Source organism: Phyllostomus discolor, chromosome 11 (genome assembly GCF_004126475.2).
Source record: "Phyllostomus discolor isolate MPI-MPIP mPhyDis1 chromosome 11, mPhyDis1.pri.v3, whole genome shotgun sequence".
In the NCBI taxonomy this organism is placed as follows: domain Eukaryota; kingdom Metazoa; phylum Chordata; class Mammalia; order Chiroptera; family Phyllostomidae; genus Phyllostomus; species Phyllostomus discolor.
Window position 1 is genome coordinate 4,166,166 of NC_040913.2, and position 15,594 is coordinate 4,181,759.

Here is a 15,594-nt window from a genome sequence, read left to right on the forward strand (position 1 = left end):
CCACGACCGAGGAAGCCCACTTTAAGGGACTCTTCGCACACCGACTAAGTGACAGCGACTCTACTGCGCACTGCGTCCCTCAGCGTGGCGCGGTAAAAGGACGCCACCGGTCTTGTGAATGAATGATGAGCAAGCTTAATGCTGGCAGTTGCCCGGGTACAAAGGCGCCCCCGTCCGCTCTTCTCAAGCGGGCATCACGCCTCAGGGTCTTCACCTGGTGCTGAGACGCACCTGTGACACCGAGAGACACCAAGCTCATGGTCGCTCAGCTCGGGTCCAGTTTGAAATGCTGACAAGTTCAAGAAAAGTCAAGTATAGCGTGGCATCGGTCATATCTGGCAGTGGGGTGGGGGGAGCTGTTACTAGGAGGGGAAAGACAAGAACCCAAGTGCCAAGGAGACCAGGGAGCAGAGGCGACACCCACCAGGCCACCAGGGGCCTGGACTAGTCAAAGAGGCTTCAGGGTGCTTGCCGAAGAATTTTCGGCAAGTGGACGTTTAGCGACAGCCTGCATTTCTACAATGTGTTACATTCTAACGTGTTACTGCATTATGTTACACTAAACATGGGTGTTTCGGAAGAATTTTAGTGACATGGGAAAATACTTAGGTTTTAATAACACATTCTACAAACTCCTAATTAATAGATATGAGATGCTCACAATTGAAAACCAACTTAAACACAGACAGAATGCCGATGGTGTAGTAACTGAAATGTTAACGAACAGTGATTGTCTTCGGGCAGTGGGATAAGGAATGATTTTTTTTCCTTTCTGATTTCTGTATTTTCTGCCCAATAAGGCATTATTTCTCATTATATTTTCATATAAAAATTTACTTAAAGAAGAAAAAAGGTGAAAACCAAAGGACTTCAAACAAAATGTAGCATTTTTCCTGAAGAATAAATAAAATATACACATCTATACAGATACATGATTCATAGCGTCCTCTTACACCTTATAAAATAACCGTGCATTTAAATTGGAAGCTGGGGATTCGTAGCTTCTTCCTTATAATTTGGGGAACATTATCGCACGAGATTTCGGCACACAGCTCAGACGCCGGTAGGGCAGTCTGCATCCCACCTGTAAAACACGCCAGGGAGCTGCACGGGGTTAGAGGACAAATGCCCGGCCAGACCTGAGGGAGGCAGCGAGAGGTGGACTGGAAGGAGAAGACAAGCTGATCTTCCTCCCTTTAAGTTTCCTAAAGCAAAAAGCAGTCAAACTTTCCAAAGGAAAAACGTGTTCCTTAGTATAAAAGGGAAGCTGGCCGCTGAAATGGGATCAGATCAGGGGAGAAAAAAAAGAAATTAGGACCAACACCGCCAGGTGGGGGCGCCCTGGAGGCGGGGGAGGGGCGGGCAGGCCACCAGGCCGGCCACTCGCATTTCCCATCCCGTCCAATCAGGAGCCTGGAGCCTTGAGATCGGGGCTCTGAACGGTGCAACTCCGCTCCGTAAGCACCGGTGATAAGAACGGTTGCCTTCCTGCACCCATCCTCTGGGTGGCCTTATTTCATCCTCACAAGAACAGAACCAGGGTAAGGAGAAGCAGATCGAAGTGAAGAGTGGTTAAATAACTCCCGAAGACACGCACTAGGCTAGAAATTCTTGTCTTTTCTCTGTTTGCCTGAACCCTGCATAGACGTCAAAGACAAGTTCACCCCTGACTCCCCCACCCGTAGCCGCCTGACCATACAAGCCACTTCCTAACCCTCTTCCGAATGGTGACGTAGAGGGGGAGGGGCCACAGGCCAGCTCAATGTCCCCTACAGCGGGGACAGGGTGTGTAGGACACCAAGGGGTCCCACTCACCCTCACACTCCCCATGCCCCCCTGGGCCAGCAATGCACCTCTGAGCCCGGGAATGACCCAGGAGTCGCTGGCTGAACTACTGGCTAATCAACCTCCGGGTTACTAATGCCCTTTTACACAGAACCCACACTTTTTCGGAGCTTTCCAATAAAACCCCCCATAATTAACCAAGGAAAGAGATCCCGTTTGGAAGAAAAGCTACCAACCAAAAAACAAATAGGCTTTCCCACAGCCTTCTCACCGTGTGAATAGCCCTTTGCGAGAAACGAGTCTTCGTGCCCCCGAAGTTTTAAAGTTAACCCAACCAGGGATCTCCTACATAGGATTTGCCTTGTGTATGACATAAATTCCTTTCTGGCATTTACATATCTAAATAGCCTCCCTTTTCACAGTGAAAACGTTGCTTCCTTCAGGTCCTTTCCTTTCTGCTCTCCGAGTGTTTGGGGGCCCGCCCAGCAGAGGGGATCTTGGGGAGCCCACTGGCCTTTTCAGCTAGCAATCCCGTCCCCAAGAGTTGGTTTCACGGGAGCATTAGTTTACGCGGTGTCACTTACCACCGCTGGGGAGGGCACGTGGATGCTGGCGACGGATCGCGGGCGGATGTGGTTGACCAGGTGGCAGAGGACGACGCCGTCCAGGAGCGCGGCCCCCAGGTCCTCGTGCAGGCTGACCTTGAGTCTCATCTCGATGCTCTGTGGGGGGTCAGAAGGATGCTGTTTTCGACAAGGGGCCCCGCACACCGTCCTGCCCGGGTTGCGGAGGACTGTACCAGCTAGGCTTGCGTGAGTGCGCTCCGAGACGTGTTCACGCAACCATGGAACCGCCTCCATCACGTGCACTAGCAACAGTGGAACCGCCTCCGTCTTGTGCGCACGCAACAGTGGAACCTTCGCCTCCGTCACGTGCGCACACCACGTTGGAACCGCCTCTGTCATGTACACACGCAACCATGGAACCGCCTCCATCACGTGCACTAGCAACAATGGAACCGCCTCCGTCATGTGCGCACGGAACAGTGGAACCGCCCCCGTCACGTGCACATGCAGCATAGGAACGGCCTCCGCCACGTGCGCACGCAACAGTGGAACCGCCTCCATCACATGCGCACGCAACAGTGGAATCGCCTCCGTCACGTGCGCACGCAACAGTGGAATCGCCTCCGTCACGTGCGCACGCAACAGTGGAATCGCCTGGCGGCTGGAGTCCCAGAACGCGTCCCCACTGCGCAGCCGCGCGTGACTGTGTTCGAGAGGCTGGCTATTCGAAAGCAGCTGAAATGGGGCGGGAAGGCTGGGGAAGCCAAAACGTTGGCAGTGGCTGTCTCTGAGCGGCGGGATAAAAAATGATTCATCTTCCTACTGCATTCCTCTATCTTCTCTTTTCCTCCCATCAGGATTATTGCCTGGTTTATTTTCCATTAGAAATGTATTTTTAAAAAGGAAAAAGGTAGCCACCCAAGGATTTCTAAAAGAATGTAGCGTTTTTCCCCGAATTAATAAAATCCACAAAGGTGAACAGGTACATGACTCACAATGTCCTCTTACACCTTATAAATTGTGTATTCAAATTGGAGGCCAAGGGGTCAGAGTTTTTCTTTTGTAATTTGGGGAAAATGAAGAAAGGAGAATTTGGTACACAGCTCCAACACCATGGTGCTACTCCAACACCATGAGAGTGGCCGGCATCCCGTCCGTACAAAATACTGGAGGGTTCGCACTGGATTACAGGGTAAAATTCACTGCCCGACCCAAGGCAGCGAGGGGCAGATTTAAAAATGAGGACAAACTGTTCTTTCCCCTCCCTGTGTTTTTAGGCAAAAAAGTGGTCCAACAACAGCCACGGTCCCTGTCATGATGGAGCTTAAAATCCTCAGTGTCACCCAGCAAGAAATTTCATTTTCGATGGGAACTCAAATAGTTTGGTAAGTGACTGATTAAAAAGTTCCCGCCAGTCTGGCATAAATATAATCATCTTTGAATGGAACACTGTTATTAAGTAAATGAATAATGGTGCGCTATTATAAGTGTGCCTGAATTGAAATAATGCTAGCTTTATACATACACACACACCCACACATATATGCATTAAGTAGTTCTACTTACATTATCTCATGTATTACTCACAAAACCACACTGAGAGAGATTGGAACTAGGTTTTTTTTGTTTTAAATACTTGAACAAACTGGCACTCAGGAATGTGCAGTGACCTGTCCATTATCAAACGGTGAGTAGGCAACCTGGCTGGATTGGAAACCCAGTGTAGCTGCTGTGCCTCAAAGCCTAGTTTGTAAAAATAGAGTCGACCCTTGGCCAGCACAGCTTTGAATGGCATGGACCCCCTTGTACGTGTGTTTTTTTTCCTGGTAAATACATACAGTTCTGTAAGTGTATTTTCTTTAGTTTGTAGTGAGAACACAGCACATAACACACCTAACAGACTAAATGCATGTTAATCAACTGTTGATGTTATCTGCAATGCTTCTTTCTGGCCAACAAGCTGTAAGTAGCTACATTTTTTTTTTGGAGAGTCAAAAGTTGCCCTCAGATTTTGGACTGCTCTGGGCGAGGGAAAAGTGCAGCGGAGCGGGGGGTGGGGGGGGTGGTGCAGATGGCCCCCCAACCACCGGGCTGTTCAGAGCCAACCCCACAGAATGCTGCTTCGGTCCTGGACATTTTCATTCAGGGATGTAACATTTCCTGGGTACCTCACGGAGTTGTTCCACCAGTTCCTTTTCTTCTCGCATTTGCTCCATCTTCCTCCGAATTGTAAACTGTGGGTCTATAGACTCCAAATTCCTCTGAGGTCTCATAAACACTGCAACAGAGAGCGGGAAAGGCCTTTACGGAGTGCCCGGCTGAGGCTGCCATAACACTACTCAGGTTCAGATGAAACCAAGGGTTTCTCCCTTCATCCCCAATCACCCACGGACCCCGCACCGAAACATGGGGAAGTGTGACCTCGCATGAAAGCGTGACTCAAACATTCCAAAGAAGCCTGCATGTTACAATCATACTGGGTTGTGCGGACTAGCACAAGCTGTGTTTTTGGTGACAATAAACTGAATCCAGGACAAGTTTGTATCATCCTTGCAACCATCCCAGGCCACCTCTTGGGACGGGGTCCCTCCTCTCCCCTTTCTGCAATGCGTTCATTCTAACTTTTCGTCTATGCCTGAGGTGTCATGGTCTATTCATTCAACTCAGACAATCTGCTTCCAGTGAGAAGTCCCTGGAGCGGCTTTACCTGTGTAACATAGGCACAGGTTAATGTCTGTCGGCTGCAAGTTTTCGGAAGCTTAGGCTAAGAACTGCTGATCCACAGGGTTACACGGCTGCCTGCAGAGTGGGAAAACTGCCTTCCGCCACGTCACCGGCAGCATAGCCAGAACGTCAGCTCTCCGGAGAGGACCAGAGACTCCTTTTGGAGAACTTGGCACGATGAGAGGCATTTGAGGAGATCGTCCTTGGCTTCAGGCCCTTAAAATTACAACCTCCAAGAATAGCCGCTACCGGCCGCGCTCCCTCTGAAAGGACGTGCGCCTCCGGCTGCAGGAGGAGGGGACGCGCTGGACCTCAGAGGGACAGCTTTTAAAGTCTAGTCAAGAGCGTGAAAAAAAAAAATCCTACACAGAGCAGAGTGATTGTAACGAGTGTTTCTGATCAGCTTTTATTATGACACGAAGCCCAGGGGGCAGATTTAAACTGGAATTTCTTCCTCCCTTGAGACTTTTTATCCTGTTAAGACCAAAAGCTTTCCTCCCACACAGGAGGCGGCAAAGCGCTGGTGAGAGCTGTGTGTGGCTCCTGTGTGTGTGTGTGTGTGTGTGTGTGTGGAGGTGGGGAGGCGACCCCCTCAGAAAATTTCGGGCAGAGAACCCCAATTTTAAAAATCAAGAGGAGGCAGAGGGCTGCGCTGGCACGGTGCAACGTGAGAAAGCTCCTCCACCACCACGAAGATCCTGCAGAATAAGAAGGTTGTGGAACTTTTCTTCTACTTCGACAAACATTTCCTATGGGCCACTTGAAGAGCTATTTTGACTTACTAGTATTTTTAGGTTAAATATGGCTTACAAATATATGACTTCAAATAAAAAAAAAACTTGCGACAAGTCTGTAAAACCACGTCCTCCGTGCTCACCCAGCTGTGCCGTTTTAATCCCAGCTCGCCCCTCCAGGCCAAACCGCTGTGAGGAATGACCTGCGCTGCGTGTCCATGTCTCCGCTTCCTTTAGAAACCAGCTCTAGGCCATGTGAATCAGCATTCCGACGCTCGACGGGAGACTGAACGTGGACACGGCTGGACACGCCCTGGACTGGGAGTTCATGGGGGAGGGGGGTGCTCTAAAGCACGTGGTTTCTTCTGGAACCCTGGGGGGCAGTCAGCCTGGGGCCTGGGCCTCCGCCTTCAGGCACCCAGGAAAGCCACGGGGAAAAAGATCCAAAGGCACGTCCCCAAAGGGCTGCCACCAAGGCCTGCGAAGTCAGGCCAAACCCCACAGGAAGTGAGGCCAGTTATTTAGAAAGCACAGGCGAGACCCGCAAAGGAAGAAGAAGGGCGGAGCGACCCTGCAAGGAGAAGTGAGCAGCTCACAGGGCACACGGGAATGAAGGAAAATCTGACCACATGGGAAATCCACAAGAAACTGTAAGTGTATCAAACTTGCCTGGACACCATATGCAACCTCCCCCCCAAAATTTACCCATTTAGGCACACTGACCAGAAGGTATATATGTTAAAATGCAAAATCTAGAAATAATACACACCCCACAAAGAAAAGAAGTCAACCAAGTTTGCCTAAAAAGCCAAGAAATACAGACAGAACTGAGTAGTACACAAAGTAGCCAGCAAGGGGCGCTCCGATACTATTTAAACACAGCTAATGTTTTCTTTGGAGGATTTATTTTCCTTTGCCTTTTTTTTTTTCTGGGGGCAATCTTATCTAATACTGCATGTTTAATATTTTCAATATGTTTTTACTGGCAGACTTCATTCTGAATACAAAAACGATCAGGAAGTTCAATTAAGCGGGAGCTTTTGCTTAAAAACACACAATTCAAGTCAGAGCCCTGTGTGAAGTGTGGAGATAATGCCTGGACCCCTGGATTTTAATTTCCTGGTGTCACGTCTCATCATAAATTGCTGTGTCTTAAAAAAAGACAAAATGCATGCCTGGGTATTGGCTCTAATCGTGTTAATTAATCACCACGTGTTAAAACACGCTTGAACTGTGGTTTTTTAAGTGAACATTTCAAGTGTACATAAAAGGGTTGGAAGCCATGGCTATACAGCTACTAGTTCTTGAAATGGATTCATTACTGTGGAATCGATGAGTCTTCAGGCTAATGATAAACCTAGAGAGCATGTAATTGCAGGCTTATTCTGCTGGGTTTTGTTATGACAGGACGATCTGAATGGGGGCCAGAGGGTGGGTGGCTCTGATTATTCACCTGCAGTTTCTCCCCTTCACGTCCTATTTAAGTAGTAAATGCAGTGATGGGCCTGGGACGAAGACTCAGGAAAGTGCTCCTGGGAGAATTATTCTGGTTTTCCCTGATCTCCTGTCACTAAGTGTCATAAAAAAGTTCCCTTACTTAATTCAGGGGAGTCAAGTTTGAACTGGAGGCAACAAGACAGTAGGAAGGGCCATAATATCGCTGTTTTTCAAATCAAAAGCCACCCTGGCGGTGTGAGTGTCAATAAGAGGAGAAAAGAGGGGTGAGAGAGCAGAGTGAGTGTGTGCACGAATGAGTATGTGTACGAGTGAGTGTGTGTACGAGTGTGTGTGTACACATATACATCTAAGGGGTGGGACGGGACGAGGAGGTGGGTAGGTGATTTACGATGCAGAAAAAAGATCAGTTCTGTGGAACTGATAAAAGACTGTCTGTCAAATAGCATCCAAAGAATGCGAAGATGCTCTGCTCTTACGTGTAAGTTACTCGGCAGGAGAGACACGTTTCTAAGCGAAGGCCCTGCAGGGAGTGTGGCTGTGCTTGGGCAGGGTGTCGGCCTCATCCTGGCAGGCACAGGACAAACCCCACCGGTTTTCTGCCGCCCCCCCCACCCGCCACCTTCCTCCTCGTCCCGGACCCGGGAGTGGGCTGCTTCCAGAAACGCACCCAACGTGTCTCTCTCTCCCCTGGGACGCACCACTCTCTCACTGTGTGGGTCCGCTTCTCTCCACCAGACGCCGTGAGAGTCTGCGTCTGCCCCCAGTCTGCACCTCTCCCCCGCCCCACAGAGCAGGTGTTGGCTGAGTAAGTGAAACAAGCGTTTCAAAAACTCCCTCTCTGCTGAGATTACCCTACTCCGATGAGGTCATCTGAGTTTTTCCTCTCGTGGAAAACCTCCTAAAACTTAAGTTTCCAGGTCTGAACACATTCGACTCTGAAATGCATGATCCATAAAAGCAGAGATCTCTGTGTTTTCCGGAGTTGTATCCATGGTAACAAGCATCATGCCTAGCGTGCAGTTAACACTCAATAGACATTTAAGAATGTGAACAAGAAACCGTTTCTCTAAGGGTAGTAAGCGATCTTTTAGTTAAGCCAAAAAAAAAAGCACGCTACTGTAAAAGTTGCCTGGGGTGATAAATATTACACAAAATGTACTCTTCATAGAGCAATCATCATCAGCCTGTATCATTAACCTTTATTACCTAAATTTAACTCGAGAGATTTCTTCATGGTGGACACATGAGGTTTAGAAATTAGCTCTCAGTTTCTCCGTGGAAGTTAAGAACCTGGACCGGGTGTGCTGCTTAAGGTAACCAAATTCAAGGGCAGACATACGGTGGCTTTGAAAAAGACACCCTGAGCTGTAGACCCGAGCTAACGTGAGTGAGCGATCTAACTAGTGCCTCCCTTCACTCCCTTGCGGTGCTTCAGAACCAACGAGAGGGAGCATCCGACCTCAAAATGCTCACACTGACCCTCCACGGTCTTGGGCAGTTTCCTCAACCCGGGACCCTTCTCCCACGTGGACGCCACAGAAAGACCAGTGACGAAGTAACCAGCGCGCAGACTCCAGGCGACCCCGAGCGAGTCAGCACTCCGAGTGCGGGGCACCGGCCGCTGCGGCTGTGAAACGCCCAGGTGACTCTGACACACACCAAGGCCAAGCACCACCGAAACACCTCGCACTGCCCCAGTTCCCTCGTTTTTGGAGTGAGTGCAAGATTGTGGTACAATGTCCGGGAGGACGTCTGTACCCCGGCCCAAGACAGATAGGTGTGTTCACTCATTCTCCAGCGGTCATTCAAGATCAAGTTAAAATAAGTGCACGTCAGCGCCCACCAACTCACTCACTGCCGATGAGAAAGGGCAAACGACTCCAAGGAAGATGGGGTGGGTTTTAACTTCGGAGCCAAGGGGCGAGAGAGAGAGAAAGACGAGGAGGGCGCGAGACAGAATGGAAGTGAAGTGTGCACGTTACGAGCAGCTGGGACGGAGGGGAGGGAAGCCGCCCGGGTCTCCGAGGTGGATGGACCTGTGTGTGGACAGACCTACAGACGGACACAACCTCCACATCCCCCCTGTCTATCTCGGGAGGCAGAGCTTTGGAGACGGTGGGAATTCAAGCTCCCAGGGACCCTGCTAGCCTGTTTGTCATTTTTAATTTTTCTTTCTTTCTTTTCTTTCTTTTTTTTTTTGGAGAATTTGTTCTAGAGAAAAGGGAGGGGGGATTTCAAATGAGATATTTTTGGAGTGCAATGCAGGAAAGCAATAGTGACTGCTTTACATAAGAGTCTAAATGGTACTTAAATCTTGACATGTAAATGAAAGGGGAATTTTCACGCAAAGCAAGACAGTGGCTAACTGTGCCCAAAATAATAACTAAACAAACTGCGGGCTGAGCTGCAAACAGGATGCCATTGTTGTGTTTGCAAAGGTTGAGAGGGCTGCCAGCAGTAAGTCATGGAGAAAATATGAGGAAACCCAACCACCGTGACACTCGGCTTCGAAATGCCGAGAGAGGCCACGGAACAGGAGATCCCACTGAACGGAAACCTGTGAGAACGTGAAAAGGAGGCCGTTTTCTCCTTGCGACCTTACGGGTGGACCCGCGTGAAGAAGGCAGCTTCCTGAATCCTAAAAATGTCATGGACAATGCCTTCGTATGGAAAGGCAAAGTCCGTCACAAAGAGAACAGAGATACTGAAAGGTCAGGTCTGGGGACCTGGACAAGTATTTCGTAAAGAAGATTTCTGCACAGAAAATTATCTGCTGCCCAGGGCATACTGCAGACACACTGTGCATAGGAATCGGTGACAGCCACCAGACACCTGCTGTGGCTGACCGAGCCATGTACATGTGGAAAGAAGGCCCCTTGTAATCACCGTGGCACAGCACCGTAGCCACGCGTGAGTTCCTGACATTTTCGTTCACACAACAAGTACCGAGTAAGCATCGCAGGGTTACTGTGTTTTCAGAAAGATTTCCACCGAGACTGTTCTCCGTGAATTCTCAGGACTGTTAATGAAAAAAAGAGGCGGTCTGCCTTCCTAATGGGACAGAGTCCTTGGCGAGCAGCTGGACATGGCAGGCAGGTGTGGTGGGCAGTGGGGATCCCCGGGCCGGGCTCCCCTCCGTCTCCGCCTAGCACCCTGGCCCGACAGGCCGCCTCACCTCTGGGGTTCAGCTGGCTCATCCCAAGGAGAGAGGGTACGAGGGCGGTCTACTGTTTCATAGAGGACGTCCAGACCTGCTCCAGCTTAAAAAACAACAAAAACGACCAAAAAAATCCTTTGGTTTCACACATCACTCCCAAGGAAATACCAAATCACACATAAATCTTTCATTCTAGGCTTCAGTTCCTTTAAACAACATCAGACCCATACATGTTTTTCTGAGAACATCCTGAAAATGTGTTTTCTGAAAAACAAAAATGTCCCTCTTTTTTTATTTTTAAGTAAAGGAACCGTTTATCAAGAGAGCCTTCACTGAACCCTCCTTCACTTCCAGCATTTAAAACAGAATCGTATGTGGAGGGACTTCTGCGTTATTGCTGTTGTTTACTCCTTTTCAGTTAACAATTCAGAGAAATATGAAACAGTAAGATCTCTGTTACAGCAGACCTGCCAGGATATAGGCACAGCCTCCCAGAGGAGAAAACTGGGAACGCAGTTGTGGTTGAATTTTGACCAGAAATCACAGCAAATCTTTTAAGTATATATTTTCTATGTCTTACACATAACACACTTAAATTTTTTAAAAAAGCTATTATGGGGGAGCAGATCTTCCGATTGTGTTGGCTTTGTGGTGACTGCTCACACCTCCCTTCTCTTCCCTGTACACTGCTAATGTACACCACAACGCTCTCAACTACATGCGGTGTGTAACTCTAAATAATTCATTTCTTTTACTTTCATCTCCTGAGCTATTTAAAATATTTAATGACGTGGGAAGGTACCAACATTAATCCCAGCCAGGTGTCCTCGATTGTCATTTGCCCATTTGATTCTCAGGCCAAGTTCCCATTCTTGGCTATTCCACAGATGAGCTTACACTCAAAAAGGTAGAAGGTATTGGAAGTCAGGATCTGTGGATAATTTGCAAAGCCACACGGAAAAAGGAGGAAGGCAAGTGATTTCGTTTTTAGAAGTTTCTCAATGGTAACATGATTTTCAGCATACCACCCCAGAGTCGGCCACAGCCACAGCACGCGCCTCTGAACTACCCGGAGCATCTCCCACGTGGTAAACGCAGGTAAGACCAAACTCTCAGAGCTTGTAGTTCAGATGCAGGAGCAAGCAGAAATAAGCCAAATGCGCAAACTCCAGGTTTTTTGTGAGCAAGGAAACAAGCCAAAAACAAAACCAAACCAAAACAAAAACCCAAGCCGAGAAACTAGAAAGGACATGACTGTCAAGCTCTCCCCCGGTTCAGAACCCTCTGGGTAAGTAAAGGCAGCCTGACACCTGCCGGCGCAGAACACGTGCCCTTTCCCGGCCACCCCTCCCCGGGGCTGCTCTGCATCTGGCTCTTTGCTCGCGCATGCGCGGGAAATCCAGCTCTACCTTCAGCGGCGCAGCAACGCACGTGCCGGCACACCCATCGGCTCATTCATAAGCACGTTGAAGGAAAGGAACAAAGCCACCTACCATTGTCACTGTCCCCTGCAGGTGGAACGCTGTAGCTAGAGCGGTCCCACGTCTGTGCCTGCGTGAGTTTGTTGAAGGAGATAGGGAGAGTGAGGCCTAGGCCGGCGGGAGGGCGGCAGCGCCGGTCCGCGTGCGCGGCCCCAGGACCGGGACAGACCGAAGGGCGGCGGCGTTTCCCAGACGGCACAGGGGTTGTATGGAAATGAGGCGGGTTTCACAGGGTGGGGGTTTGAGTTCGAATGGACAACAAGAGGAATGACAGATGGCGCGTGGAATAAAAAGAATGATAAAAACTGAGGGTTAGTACTTATCAGTCATATACTTTGCATGCAGTTAATATTGTTAATCTTATTAGCAGTGCCCCAAGCCCACCGTGCATCACGGTAGCAGAAAGGAGTATTCACAGATTACAGATAAAAAGCGAAAGACCTTAGCCCTGGCTGGCGTAGCTCAGTGGATTGAGCGCGGGCTGGGAACCAAAGTGTCCCAGGTTCGATTCCCAGCCAGGGTACATTCCTGGGTTGCAGGCCATAACCCCCAGCAACCGCACATTGATGTTTCTCTCTCTCTCTCTCTCTCCCTCCCTCCCTTCCTTCCCTCTCTAAAAATAAATAAATAAAATCTTTAAAAAAAAAAAGCGAAAGACCCACCAGACACCTTTTTCAAAGTCCTTCTAAATAACCACATTAGCAAATACAATTCACACAAACCATTTGGTTACAGAGTCCAAGCTTAATCTACATCGCTATATCCACTATTTAAAACTATTACAGAACTGGTGTTCACTGTCGTATTTTTCCCAAGGCCATGTAAAATTTGTCTTTGAAGACTCTAAACCTACTGGCAGGCTTTATCAACAGGTGAATGTAGCCAATTCTCTCCCCAGCACCTGACATACACCCCTCTCAGTGCTGTCTTCACTATCTGTCAGTATAGCCCTGGCTGGTAAAGCTCAGTCAGGCCTACAAACCAAAGGGTCACCGGTTCGATTCCCAGTCAGGGCATATGCCTGGATTGCAGGCCAGGTCCCCAGTAGGGGGCACTGGAGAGGCAACCACACGTTGATGTTTCTCTCCCTCTCTTTCTCCTTCCCTTCCACTCTCTCTAAAAGTAAATACATAAAATCTAAAAAAAAAATCTGTCAGTATAAAAAATGTCTTTGGGCATTAGTAGACTCTCTCTAACAACAAACCAAATCAAGCAATAAATGTGAGTCGACTTCAGACACATCTGAGCTGGTTATTTAGGTAACGGTAGCATCAGTTTTTGCACTGAATTTCCATGTAGTACTTACATGTTCAGGAAATATGTGTATGAACCATACATGGGAAATACCACTCAGTTATAAGGCAGGGGCAGAAAATACATGGACCTGGTTCTGGGAACCAATAGCTGAGTGAGTGCGTTTGTCTTTCTTCGGAGGAAAACGCAAGAATGCAAACAATGTTTTCTTTACCGTTGACTATAAGCTTACTTTTAGAATCTGAATTCTTATTCCAACTTGCTGATGTGAGCAGTCTGTTTTTATTTATAACACGGAAGTCACATGAACCCATGTACTGAACCTTGAAATAAAAATTAATTGGGTTTGAAAACTTCCAAAGCTACTCCATCAAAGTGGATTTCTACCTTTTAAAATCATGTCATCTTCAATTAAGATTACTGTATATATTATTTTCTAGAAAATGTGAAAAAAACACTGTAGTATGAGTATTTTAAAATTATTAAATAATATTTCTAAAATTGCGAATGCATAATGCTAGTTTCATAAAGTTCCAAAATCTACCTGATGTTCTGGAGATAAATCAGCATCGTGTATACCAACCCACCTCTACAGAGCATTCAACAACTCGACCGATCTCCACCTTAGTGAGTCAGCGTTAGGCAAGCGCTGGAAGCTTGGAGAGGAAACTGTTTTCTGCTATTCAAAATAAACACCCCATTCATTTTTCGCCACTACAAACGACCCGCAATCGTTTGCTTCTGTAGGACAAGCCCCGCGTCGATAAGCTGAGTGCTGACCCCACGCAGGGAACAAAAAGTCCCTGAGACAATTTTACAACTAAACTGCAGCAAAGAAGCGCATTCAAAAGGATATTCTTTTTAAAGAGCGGTTCTACTTCTGATTTCATCTACTAGAAACAGTGTACGTTAAAACTGTACAAAGCTGCTTGTGGGGACGGGGAGAGAGTCTGGCACCTCCCGTGAGGTCCCCAGTGTGCAGCCGTGACTCTCCGGAGGGACCTTCCCTGAAGGCGCCGAGGACACGTGCCCTTGGGCCTGCCGCCCCTCCCTGCGCACAGCCCGGATCTGGCTGTTCGGTTCCAGAAACGAGGACACCAGCCGTCTGAACTGATTTCACAATAAAGCGACACCTTCCTATAAACACCTCCTAACAGCCCTCGCCACCCCCAACACTTTCCCCACTAGCTTCGTCTTGCAGCAGGGGGGCTGTCACACCTGGCCATCGGTACCCACCCATCCATCAACCTGCTGGGGGAAAAAATTCCTTTTCGAAAGAATTATCTTTGTTTTTATTTTTCCTGTGGGTATCCCTTTCCAAAATATACACATCTAACTTCTACTGTTACCAAAAAGCTTTACTGAAAACCCAAGAATAGCTGAGTTCTTTACTAGATTTTGCTTAAAAATGCCCAAGTCCTTTTTAGCCCTTAGTGAAAAGCGTCAGTCACTGAGTCTATGCAAAACATCTAAGAATCAAAAACTATGAAAACAGAGAAGCACCAAAAAAAAAAAAGGCAGGCAGCGCCAGAACTTTAAGTACATGGAGAAATCAGAAGAACCAAATTTTTCTATACATAGTCCATCTTAAGATCAATAGTTACTCTGTACGTTGCTATAATTTACTTTTGTGAACATACTAATAAGAAACTAAAAGTTCATAAAATAAGCAAAATTTTAAAAAAGGGACTCTTGGCCAGTCATAGGAGCCCTGAAATCATCTGTCACCGGGATAAGTTGACCCTGCCATTGACCCTTGACCCTGCCAAGGTTCAGAAAGCCAGGGAGGGGTTCTCACAGAGGGGACACCCGCCCAGAGGCCTCTCCTGACCCAGAAACTCCGGGGGCAAAGGGCGAGCTATTTTCTCTTCCCTGGGTTAAAAGACTCAATAGAAAACTCCTTCCCCACGGATATGCCCCATCCCCTTATTCCTCTTCTCTCTGACTCAGAAGGAGTTCAGCTATTTAGTGCTGGTAACACAAACGTATCAATTAAGTCACCGCAAACAAGGCTCCGAAGGCTGGCCTCCCCCACGCTGCAGCCTGCCGCCAGGCTCTGCCGCCGGCCGGCAAACTCACCGGCGGCGGGGATGAGGCTGTGAGCACGTACCCGGCTAAGGAGAAACCACGGAGCCCTTTCCAAGTTTAAGAGCGCGGAGGATTAAACTTACCTGATCGCGGCTTCAGGCCAAACGGGGTTGCACTGTGGGCGGCGGGAGAGACTGTGGCAAAGGTATCTCTCATCTGCAATGTTAAAAGGAAAAGGACATTTTGTTACAAAAAGAACACAACGGAAGCAGAACTGTATGTGCTTCTCTACGCTCAAGGATTTTAACAAAACCGCCGCCTCGGGCCTGTGCTGCTGGGCGCTGGAGCCCTCGCCGAACACTGGGATCACCAGCGCCCTCCCGTGGCATCACCAACGGGCTGCGGTT

General features: G+C 48.4%; 1 protein-coding gene across 1 annotated transcript in view; it reads right to left on the bottom strand.

Annotated features, from left to right (window-relative positions):
* Positions 1 to 15,594, bottom strand: part of LRCH1 (leucine rich repeats and calponin homology domain containing 1) — a 147,685-nt gene that overhangs the window by 21,355 nt on the left and 110,736 nt on the right. Inside the window, exons 15-18 of the mRNA XM_036011677.1 lie at positions 15,331 to 15,403; positions 11,918 to 12,013; positions 4,520 to 4,629; positions 2,370 to 2,507 (exon numbers count right to left, since the gene is read on the bottom strand). Of these exons, the coding sequence (XP_035867570.1) occupies positions 2,370 to 2,507; positions 4,520 to 4,629; positions 11,918 to 12,013; positions 15,331 to 15,403 (417 nt within the window). The remainder of the gene's footprint in view (positions 1 to 2,369; positions 2,508 to 4,519; positions 4,630 to 11,917; positions 12,014 to 15,330; positions 15,404 to 15,594) is intronic.